Source organism: Etheostoma spectabile, chromosome 1, assembly GCF_008692095.1.
Source record: "Etheostoma spectabile isolate EspeVRDwgs_2016 chromosome 1, UIUC_Espe_1.0, whole genome shotgun sequence".
Lineage (NCBI taxonomy): Eukaryota > Metazoa > Chordata > Actinopteri > Perciformes > Percidae > Etheostoma > Etheostoma spectabile.
In genome coordinates, this window is record NC_045733.1 from 5,222,283 (window position 1) to 5,234,787 (window position 12,505).

Genomic DNA, 12,505 nt, shown 5'->3' on the forward strand with positions numbered 1-12,505 from the left:
GAGCGATGTTGAGCGATTTCCCCAACATTTCCCATTCATGTCTATGGGACATTTTTGGCCGTATTTTTGCCGATTTCGGTAAAACCACGCGGCAAATCTGGTTGAAACTACATAGCACACCATTCCCGATCAATACCCACTTGTCGGTGTAATGTGGTGCGCGTGTTGGCAACGCTTTGGGACTAGTAGTGCGTCAAAAAACTGGCGGAATAATAATAAGTATGGGCAATAATAGTCATTGTGCCAATTGCTGCTATTGCAGCACATTGGCACACTGAATAACTCAGGACGTCAATACATTAGACCACTCCTGGGAGCCATTTTACTTTTAATGCTTTAAGTACATCTTGCTGTAAATGAGTAAAGTTTTGAATGCAAGACTTTAACTTGTAATGAGTATTTAAAGGTCAAGCTTCCACCACTGAATATTTGTATTTTTAACAATCAAGTGGCTTTTAATGTCTTGATGTTATAAATGTCCATGTGAGCAGCTGGTGAGCAGGTTATTGTAGCAGTGTGGCATCAAGATTTCCCATCAGTGACCTGAAAGTCGGTTGCGAGCAGGCAGGGGCGCCGTATAGGGGGGACGGTTAGGACAATTCCAAGACCCCATGACTGACAGGGGCCCCAAAAAATAGGTAAAAAACTCATATTAAATTATTAAACTAACCCAATTTGATTTTTTGTCATGGGGCCCAAAATTCCTGGCAGCGCCCCTGTGGGCAGATGCAGGTTTATGCTACTGCACATAAAATATAAATATGCTGTGTAAAATATATTTTCCAAAGCTATTTAACTTTGAGCAAATAACCAGTGTGTTAAAACCTTCTTTGAGTGTTGTTGTTTACTGCTTATCACTTTTAGACCACAATAGACTGTGAAAACTACTGAGGGTATTTGTTGAACAAAATAAATAAAAAAACTTTTCATTTTCTTTATATCACAGCAGGAACCCGGTCTCACTTCATTACTTGTATCTATGACTTGGTTGGTGTTAGATGCATCCTCATTGCTGTAATTACACCAGCCATACATCATCAAATACACTCTTTACACAGAACAGAGAGAAGAAGGGAAGGAAATACACTAAACAATATAGCACAACTCTGGTTTTGCTGACCTGTTTTACAGACCACAGCGGAAATGTCTGCCTTAATGTGTAGGTGCAGTAACCACAAAACAGTTGCCGGTCACCTTTTAGCTAGTACAGTCTATGGTAGCAGACACTGTGTAGAAGCAAAAGTGAATCATGCTGTGGGCTACTGGACGATTCCCAAATGTCACCGTTAGTTGACTAAATGATTTATGTGCTGTCACTTCAATGGCAACATTCATGTTGAAGAAAACTATTTTCATAGCTACAGTTTGTGGGATGCAACTAAGTAGCCTACATTTACTCAGGTACCTTACTTAAATACAATTTTGAGTAACATATACTTAACTTTGCTATTTCCATTTTCTGCTACTTTAGTCTTCTGTTCTTCTACATTTCAAAGGAAACTACTGTTGAACTTTACTACTACATTTATCTCCCCTGTATTGTAGCAGTTCAAATTAGGCTATAGCGGCTCTGTGAAGCTGTACAGGGTACAATGCTGCTTTGAACTAAATGCTAAACATGCTAACATGCTGATGCTAAAGAGGTACCATGTTTACCAGGTTCAGCATCCTAGTTTAGTGTGTGAGCGTGCTAACATTTGCTCCCACACAGCCAAGGCCGTATATTTGTAACATCTGTGGAAAAGGATTCTTTAGGACATCCAACTTGAAAACACACTTTAAAACTCACACAATACCTACACTCACCTATAGGATTATTAGGAACACCATACTAATACTGTGTCTGACCCTCTTTCGCCTTCAGAACTGCCTTAATTCTACGTGGCATTATTCAACAAGGTGCTGAAAGCATTCTTTAGAAATGTTGGCCCATATTGATAGGATGCATCTTGCAGTTGATGGAGATTTGTGGGATGCACATCCAGGCCACGAAGCTCCCGTTTCACCACATCCCAAAGATGCTCTATTGAGTTGAGATCTGGTGACTGTGGGGGCCATTTTAGTACAGTGAACTCATTGTCATGTTCAAGAAACCAATTTGAAATTATTCGAGCTTTGTGACATGGTGCATTATCCTGCTGGAAGTAGCCATCAGAGGATGGGTACATGGTGGCCATAAAGGGATGGACATGGTCAGAAACAATGCTCAGGTAGGCCGTAACATTTAAACGAGGCCCAACTGGCACTAAGGGGCCTAAAGTGTGCCAAGAAAACCTCCCCCACACCATTACACCACCACCACCAGCCTGCACAGTGGTAACAAGGCATGATGGATCCATGTTCTCATTCTGTTTATGCCAAATTCTGACTCTACCATCTGAATGTCTCAACAGAAATCGAGACTCATCAGACCAGGCAACATTTTTCCAGTCTTCAACTGTCCAATTTTGGTGAGCTCTTGCAAATTGTAGCCTCTTTTTCCTATTTGTAGTGGAGATGAGTGGTACCCGGTGGGGTCTTCTGCTGTTGTAGCCCATCCGCCTCAAGGTTGTGCGTGTTGTGGCTTTACAAATGCTTTGCTGCATACCTCGGTTGTAACGAGTGGTTATTTCAGGCAAAGTTGCTCTTCTATCAGCTTGAATCAGTCGGCCCATTCTCCTCTGACCTCTAGCATCAACGAGGCATTTTCGCCCACAGGACTGCCGCATACTGGATGTTTGTCCCTTTTCACACCATTCTTTGTAAACCCTAGAAATGGTTGTGCGTAAAAATCCCAGTAACTGAGCAGATTGTGAAATACTCAGACTGGCCCGTCTGGCACCAACAACCATGCCACGCTCAAAATGCTTAAATCCCCTTTCTTTCCCATTCTGACATTCAGTTTGGAGTTCAGGAGATTGTCTTGACCAGGATCACACCCCTAAATGCATTGAAGCAACTGCCATATGATTGGTTGATTAGATAATTGCATTAATGAGAAATTGAACAGGTGTTCCTAATAATTCTTTAGGTGAGTGTATGTTTGAAAAAAATGCAGGAAATGTTTCAAAGGTAGCGGTATCTTGAAATAAGACACACACAGGTTAGAAGGCATATAAGTGCGGCATTCTGAGAAAAGGTTTTGAGTTCCCATCTCGGAAATACACCAGTAGTATTGATCTTATATTGAACATTTGTGTTTCTGTATCAGTCCACCACTTATTACAGACTTTAATGTCTCAAGTACAAAAGGATTGGCATGAAAGTACACACATTAATTTCCCCTTCAGGATGAATCATAATCTTTTTAGCAGAGATCTTCAACTGGAGGTCCGGGACCCCTAGAGAGTCCTCCAAAGTATTGTTAATTTTTTTTTAAATGTTTTTTTTCAAAAATTAAAAAATCTTAACATGAGTCCAACATATTATTATCAAATATAACTCCTCACTGATGATAGGCTTACTTGCCTATAGGTAAGGTAGCCACTAAGGTAGCCATCCACAGGATTCAGAGTGCCACACGTATGTTTAACATTAAAACATGATTTATAAAAGCATGCAAACACTTATTGGACTATTTTAATATCTTAAAATTCTATGCAAAAAGGCATATGCATAAAGGCTTTAAGCCACTCCACATGTTATTGTAGCCCCAGTTTGATATGGAACTTAATTTTATCCAATACATGTAGTACGGGGTCCCTGCTCTGTCTCTCTTTCAGTTATTGGATCATTGGCTTAAAAAACATCGAAGACCCCCTGCTCTATAGTGATCCCTTAACTCTTACAACTAGCACCATCATCAGGTAATTTTAACTTGCCCAATACTTTGGTTTGTGACCAAATACCTGCAAAATGACCCATCAGCCTAAGCTGTGCTTTGTTTTTAGCAAAAGCCCATTTAAACATGCTGACAGTTTAAACTAAAACAATGAACATGTATTTATTTAAGTAATGAATTTGAGTACCACTCTGTAGTTTTTATAGCTACACCAAAGCATAATTACTTGAAGAGCATTTAAGTTAATAACACATTCAAATTTGCATAGATCTTTATTATTTTAGTAGAATCTATAATTGACATCAATTAAATAAAAAGGAAAAAACAAAAGCAAAAAATCTTTACATTACAAGAAAATTACACTGCACCATTCATATAGTACAAAAATAGGCCTTATTTTAGAGTAATGTCCCATGTAAGATAGTCATAATTGTACATTATTCATAGGTCACAAATCTGCAAGGTACTGTGTGCCGCAACAGGCCAGGAACCTCACAAAGAGGCGGGAGGAGGGCGACAAAGTTGTCTGAGGGGGCTCCTCCACTATCTGCCCCCCTCCCCCACGTCAATCACAAAGTGTTTCATTTAGACTTAAACAAGTATGTGCACACACAGACCCATGCAGATCTGATTCAGCCCTTAAGTTAATGGAGATGGAATACATTCTACCTCCTCCCTCCACAGCTGCTGAACATACAGGGTGTCGCTGCAGATCTTAACAGAATGATGTCAACAAAACACTTTGAATACGAGTGAAGGGAGTTGATGGACTGTGACAACCTGAAAGCAGCACGTTGCAACACTAAACAGACAGCATTAAAATGATTGTCTTTGGTTATGCCAAAGATATTGCTCCTATTAACTTCATCCAACTCCATATTGATCACGTAAGACTACATCCTAAGGCAGGATTGAAGCAACATTGAGCTTCACGTGAAAAAAAAAAAAATCAGCTGTATGAAGAAAAAAGCATCCATCAGTCCCATGAGGGAGTCTTTTCCTTATAGCCAGAGGAGACAATTTGCGACAAGGTGATTGATTTTGTAACATTCCTGTTACTTTATATATTAAAAGGCTTCACACTTAAGGGCCGGTGAAGTGACAGCCTTATGATGATGATGAGCTGCTTTCTGGCATATTTAAAGAACCTCCTCCTTTTTTTTAGTGTGTATTTTCCATCACATTCTTGCATTGTAAGGAGCCAATGGTTTTTAGCAGCTCCCTGTGCTTTAGAAGCAATAGCTATTTAATGCTGCGAGCATTCATGATTTTCTTAAATAATGGACACTTGAATGCACAAAGTTTTCTGAGTTTTCAAGCTGTAGTGAATACAACATCAAGCTAAGATGAATCAATCATTTTATGCGGGTACTCGAGAGGCCACCGAAAGTTGTCTGAACACCCCCAAAATGTTGAACTTGAGAAGAAAGTATTCTTTCTGGAAGAAATATAAATCTTTTGCAAGGGAAGAAGCACAGTGGATAATTGTTGCTAAGACTGAGCGTCAATACTAATTGCATTGCTCAGAGTTCCACATTAAAGTTCTTCTAAAGAAGCAAACTCTTAGCATCCAGACTTTAAGAAAATAGTTTATGGAAGCAATTTTGGGGCTGCATTAGCCCATTATCTGTTGTTTACACACTTCACACCAAGCTGGGAAGTTAAAACGATTTTGTGGCTCAAGTCCGAGGGTGTAGTTATTACATTTTTAAATGCGCAACCTTCTTAAACTGGGACTGATCGAAGACTAAAAGGCAGTAGGCACAAATGTACACAAAGCAATGCAGCACACGTTTGTTATTCTGCAGCAACATTAGCTTTGTTCCTTTTTAGGTCACTTCGTCTAGATCCACATTCTCAGGGTTGGTTTCCATTCCATTTTAGTGTTTCCTGACTAAAACTGTAGCGATAAGCAAAATGTACACCTGCACCGGCCATCTGAGATGAATTAAGCTTCCTGGCTCAGTGCGGTGTCTGAGTGTTTGAGAGCATACATCCCTATCTTTTATCCATGTGTTTGAACAGGATGTTGAAAGGTACTGGTTTCAAACTCTTTATTCTCTGATGTTTTCTTCCCTCTTTCTTAACAATTGGCAATATGAATCACATTTATGAAGATTACCTTCTGAGAAAGCCTTCCAACACCAGTGGTTAAATTAAAATTAGTTGTGTGTGCTTGGGCACTCAAAATCAGGAAATATTTTGATTGTCAGTGACATAAATTTATGAACAAAAAGGTATTCACCTCTGATGGAGCCACCCGGGTAAACACTGAGTAAAAACAAAACACGCCCAACAATTTCAAGTTGATTTAGCACTTAAACGCTGACCAACAAGATCTATGGACAATCCTTCTACCAATTCTATTTTCAATAACAGGTTTTAAAGCCCAGATGTGCCTGCCTATGAATGCTGATCCTAAAGGCAATACATTATAGGAAATATAGGCGCTTCAGCAGACTAGAATTTACACAGCAGCTTTACAGTTTCTGAATCACAATTGCTTGTTTCTCTTCTAAGACATAAATTTGACTTGCATGCCTATTCTCCTAAAATCTTTTTTGAAAATTGTTTTCATATCTGACATACATAATTTGACCTCTATAATCATTAAACAGCTCCTCTAACGGCGTATGAAACCTTGCTGAATGTTATGAGAGGTAGATAAAAAAAATTTTTTAAATGGATGAGCAGCTGCACTTTTGTATGCATGTCATCACCATGACAACCTCTCTTAGCAAGCTCCACTGTTTTTGTACTGGAAATGAAAAAGAAAAATCATAATTGCAACAACGATCAATGTATGATGAAATGCACATTTTTAGATGATAACCAGCCCTGGAGAAAACGATTCTCTTTAAAACAATCTTCCCTAAAGGAATGATTAAAATATCTCAGAATAAATAGTTACTGAGTATCATTCAGAATATAATTAATTGGCAAATATGCTGAAGAGATAATCTGAAATTCAGATTAAATGAAGACTAGAGGGTAAATACAGAGTAGACTGTTAAGATGTGGAGTCTCGCGCTCAATTTCTAAACAGCATTCAAGATTCGAAGAAGAGAGCGTTGACTGTGAGAAGAAGGAAACCTTCCCTTCAGAGGGCAGACACATATTTCTAGACCTTGTGTGGCACACACACACACACACACACACACACACACACACACACACACACACACACACACACACACACACACACACACACACACACACACACACACACACACACACACACACACACACACACACACACAACACACACACACACACACACACACATACACACAATACACACACACACACACACACACAGATATAACATGCGCCTAATGTACGTTTGTAGTACTCTGACAAAAGGGAAAGCCTTGTTGTATTGTTAACAGCGTCTGCTGTGAAGGAATCAATCACAAGTAACTGAACACCTGCCAGCTGCTTTTGTGCTCAACAGTCATATTGTTCTGGGTCCCATTGGCACTTTAGCTGCTTCTCTCTCAGCTGAACACATCAAACACGGAAATTAAATTAAATATACCTGCAAGGGAATGTGCCTCAGGGTTGATGGAGTAGCCTGTGTGTGTGTGTGTGTGTGTGTGTGTGTGTGTGTGTGTGTGTGTGTGTGTGTGTGTGTGTGTGTTTTTTAATTATCTTTATTTATCTGACTCTTTTGATACCAATCCAAGTGATGGCTGGGGAGGGGATGAGTGCAGGAGAACATATAGTTTCTAAACCGGGATACATCTTGAATCTCGAGTGGCTGAAGAAGATTCGCAAGTTTTGTAACTCAGTTTGTTCTGCCAGAGCTAAGAGAGATCTTTCCAGATTGAGTGTAACTAAAGCCCCCTCTCCCACCTAGAACTAAAACTATACAGATAAAAAAGACTGTTTGAAAGATGGATTTTGCTGAAAGTAAATACAAAATAATGTCTCATAAATAGAAAGACAACTGAGAAGATCTCAGACAGTCTGTTTTGTTTGTCTTAAACCATTAAAGTCTGGACATTTCCATGACAACTATTATGCTGTTGATTTGTGCATTTTTTTAACACACTGTGACTCACAACGGATAAGTGGTACTTTTATGAACAGCTTTTGGACGTTGATGTCACTAAACTACACTCAGAGTATCAATGTTTCTTAATCCGATTTCATGCCTCGTAATACAATTTTGCTTTCACTTTTAAGTTAGAGTACTAAATGTGACAGGACCAGCTTTAGCTTCTCTATAAAAGGGCAGTACATTGTTCATCAGATTCACGCTTACATTCACACTCACATCTTTACTCCGCACATTTAACAATCTCATCTGGCTACTGCACTAATGGAAAGAGTGGGGAAAAAGACGCAAATAATAATCCTTTGTTTACTGTAAAAAAGAAAAAAGAAAAAAAAGAGCTCAAGGGGGAAATGGACTCTGTACACACAAACAGACACTGTTAGTGATTGAGGGCAAGAGGAGGGAAAGAGCCAGTTTAATAGAAAAGCGCCCAAGTGTGAACAGAGCCAAGCTCGGACCATCCCGAGCTCTGACAGACAACGGCTTACCATCAGGTCTCCCACAGCAGAACCTGGTTAGACAGAGCCAGGAAAAAAAGTGAAGCGAAATAAAACTAGAAAAAACTGTGAGAGGGCAGTTAGCACAGCCCTGAAATATCAGACAAATGAGGGTGAGAAGACTTTAAAAGCGAGAGAGAGAGAGATGGATGTGGGGGAGGCATTAAAGAGCACTTTGTGTTTTGATGAAGGCAGTCCTCTCATTTTGGACGTCAAACTCTTCGTTTTCAGAGTCTGTATTTACCCCATCATCCCCCCACACTGTCGGAATGCCGCGGTACGACACCACCCTATTTCCCCCGAGGCCGAAACTGCCCCCGAGGCCGCTGCCAGCCTCCAGAGACGGCATCTTGAGAAGTGCGCCTGAGCGCAGCTGCAGCAACAGGAAGGTGCCAGCGAAGGTAGCAATGATGGCCATGCAGCTTAGCACGGCGACGGTGATGGGCAGCCGAGAGTTGAGCTGGGGCTGCATTCCCGGGTTCCCCTGGCCCACTGTAAAGCTGCCAGGGGACTCGCGCATGTACTGGTTAAGGTGCAGGCAGGTGCCGGAGATGGAGTCCAGGGAGCTGTGGGGGGGGCAGGATAGGCAGGCCTGAGGGCTGAGGCTGCTGCAGGTCAGGCAGGGCGGTGGGCAGGGCAGGCAGGCTGGGACGGATGCTGGTGGTATAAAGTTTCCCACTGTGTAGTTGAGCAGCTGGGAGCCCACTGAGAAGCCTGCTGGACATTCTTTCACACAGCCTTGCTTAAAGAGGTAGTAGCCGGCATTACACTCTGTAAAACAGAGAAACAAAACTTTTTATTCTCGTTATATGAGTCAGACAACCCAAAAACAGGAAACCAGGATTCCTTCCCAGACAGCCAAAGCTCAGAGTGCACAGTTAATATAGGAGAGTACGTTATGTCGGACATTTCTGTATTAAGTCACCCATGGGTTGTTTGGTATCTTGGAAAATGTGAGACAAAGTTTCTTGGCAATTTTGCCCATTTTTACTTTTGTTAGTGCTACATTTGCTTACTAAGAAAACTGATGATGAAAGAAGCTTTGCAATTGATATGCTGAGAGCAGCATGTTTAAGTCAACAGAGCTATTTCCATATGCAGCAGGTCCAGATGCAGACCATTGCCTATAATGGCAATTAACAAACTGTGGGTGGTGGGGGGTAACAGAACTGATAACAGGAGTGTGAGCCAACAAAATCTAATTTACTTTACTTGCACTTGTCAACTTATTCAAAAACAGTGAAACTGTAGTTGTGAGCCCCAAGTCAGAGAGCGTTGATTATCATATGATAATCATAACATGTTATAATCAAATATGAAAATGATATTCAGTTCACCCTCTAATGACTCTGTATATGATCTCGTCAGTCGGTATGTAAGTACCTCTGACAGTCTGTAGAGGTCAGACTGTACCTGTTTCAGAAAGCATGTAAGTGGACTTCAGTCAGTATCTTGAGACCTTGCCTATAGCAGTATTTGAAGTAGGTAAGAGATGGCAGTATGGAAACCATTACATTTAAATGAGGTTATTAAAAAGGGACGGGCAGTGAAATTTTATTTGATTTCATTACAAGTTAGATCTTTTCAAATTAATAAGGATGCTGAAACTCCATAATGACATGATGGTTGCAGGAAGAGTTTAAATAAGATAATTGTGTAACTTTAAAAAAAAAAAAAGAAGCATGCCCACAGTTGGCATAGAGACATGCAATGCAAAGGGAGGCAGCTGAGCACACACGGGATTATATATTATCTTGTTCACCTCTCAATATCCCAGCTACTTCACTTTTCACATCTCAACATAACTCAGTAATTACCCCACTCCAGCTGTTGTGACAGTGACTTTATGTAAGAAACAAACTGTGGACAAGAGATACCAGTCTTACCGATGCATATCTGCCTCAGGTCCAAGGTCTTACAGTTGTCACTGCCAGGCTGAGCCTTGTCAGAGGAGCTGGAAGATGCTGAGGCGGTGCCATACAACACCAGGGTGAACTGGGTCAGTGTGCCTGAGTGGAGAGATAGAAGAGATTTATAATAATAATACTAAAAAACTGATATTAACTGGGAGACAAAGTAGGCCTGTCAAAAACAGTAAGGCTCTGGCACTCTCTAGGGTGGATTTTGCAAATGTACCCTCTTCTCATTGCAGACTCTTGGATATCTGCATTAAGTGACAGGAAATGACTCCTTGAAATGAGCCGCAAAAAGACAGCATGATTTCACTGTGCTTAATACGAGTGTTATAAAGTGCACATCTCTGAAGATTCGTTCAAGTGTGGGGACTTATGAGAGGTTTAACTTCAGTAAATCACTTCCTGCTACCGAGGGAGGTATGAGGCATCTATCTAGATCTGTTTTCTGGGGTTTTCTTGACTTCTGAATTCCTTGTTGTGCGTGGACACAATGAGTCCAGATGCAGACTGTTGTGGGTGGATGATACAAGCGCAAACAGAAAGAGTGAAGTATCCACTTCACTGCTTTATTGTGCTCCCTGCTATAAAAAAACTGATTGCTGCAGAGCTGTACATAGTTAGCTTCACAGCTCCTATAAAGAGAACAAATGCACAGGCACTTTGGACACAGGAGCCACTTGATCTCCTGGCACTGAATCCTTATCCATTGAGCTGAACTCTAGACTCAACAAATTAATGTGCGTGTTGATTAACATTCATGTAAGGTCATTACATGCCACTCTTGTGGCCTAGCAACACGGGACCGCAATGCCCCTTGTATAAATCCACTTGTTGCCTGCTCCCACCGTGTTTCCTGTCAGTATCTCTAATGTCACTATCAAAGAAAGGCAAGAATGCCAAAAGAAAAAGACTGCTGAAGCTAAGATAAGAAAAATGTGTCATATTGAAAGTTATAACAGACATAACAGCAAAAATAGTTGAATGAAGATGTGTCCTAGAGACTTGGAATGGGCATCTTTTACTATTTTCAGACATTTACTGAAAAAACAATTAGCCAATTAATCTGGAAAGAATTCAACACATTTGATAAATAATTCATAATAAATAAACAATCACAAGTTGTAACCCTATATCAAATTCAATTCAATCATTCAAGACAAACTTGGACAACACCAAATTCTAGATATGAACACAAACATGAAGACAAATCCACCCAAAATGTTTCATTCTTGAATTTCTCAACAACAATGATGCTGCTTTACCATAGTCACTGGCACCTGCCACGTTCTCAATCTCCAGTGTCCACGCCCCGGTGGGGTTCTCGTCCCAGGAGTGGGTGGTCATGAAAGCCCAGTCGTTAAATCCTTCTGACGAGTAGTCATGGGGCCTGCAGGAAAACCACAAGCAAGGAGTGTAAACAGTAGGGCTGCACAATTAATCAAATTTTAATCACAATCACGATTTTAGCTTCCCACGATCAAATTTGTGTGATTGAGCAATATTTTAAATGTGCCATTGCGTTCATAGAACGCTCCGTTTTTTTTTTGCAAAACCAATCTATCGCTCTGTAAACCACTGTCTGATGAGTGGCTCCCTGCACCGCGCAGCTTAGTTTCTAGATGTAGACAGTCACAGAGGACAGAGTAACATAAAGGAAAATTACACAACAGATAGCAGTCGGTCATACGTCTGTCATACATCGTCCGTTTACCAGTTTAGCAGTAAACCCAACATTTTGTCCCGTCTGTGTTGTTTTTCAGACAACAGCAGTGACCAGTACTAGTTTGTGTCTGTTAGCTCACAGGGTTTTAGAGTGCAACCAAAATGCTTAAGGGTGCAACTAACATTTTTCATCTAGGTCGCAGTGGTGCACCTAACGTCCTTACAGCCGCTGCCTCTCCACAAACAAAGCAATGTTGTTTATATTGATATGGTTTGATTTTGCGTTACATGACCTAATTACGCCGTGCCTGTGTTTCTTTCTCTCCTCTTACTCTCCGTGCAGCCCCGCCCCCATTCACTCACACATGGCTCCACAGCAACATGGAGAGACACAGCGGCGACAACGCCAGTACACACTTCTGACTTTTGTCCACAGTTTTAATTGTTATTAACACAGCTGTATATTGTTAAGCATGAGAGGCAAACCTGTATTCATACCAGTGTTTCCGCTGGTAACTCTGTCATTGCGGCCGCTTCGGCAAAAAACACAGAAGAAGTTATTGAATGCAATTAACTTCAGTTTGTAGAGCATTAGCGTGTGAGACAGCGC

General features: G+C 40.8%; 1 protein-coding gene across 1 annotated transcript in view; it reads right to left on the reverse strand.

Moving 5' to 3' along the window:
* Window positions 1-7,397: 7,397 nt before the first annotated feature.
* Window positions 7,398-12,505, reverse strand: part of furina (furin (paired basic amino acid cleaving enzyme) a) — a 72,932-nt gene continuing 67,824 nt past the window's right edge. The window contains 3 exon segments of the mRNA XM_032521368.1: window positions 7,398-9,088; window positions 10,204-10,326; window positions 11,496-11,620. Of these exon segments, the coding sequence (XP_032377259.1) occupies window positions 8,481-9,088; window positions 10,204-10,326; window positions 11,496-11,620 (856 nt within the window). The 3' untranslated portion in view covers window positions 7,398-8,480.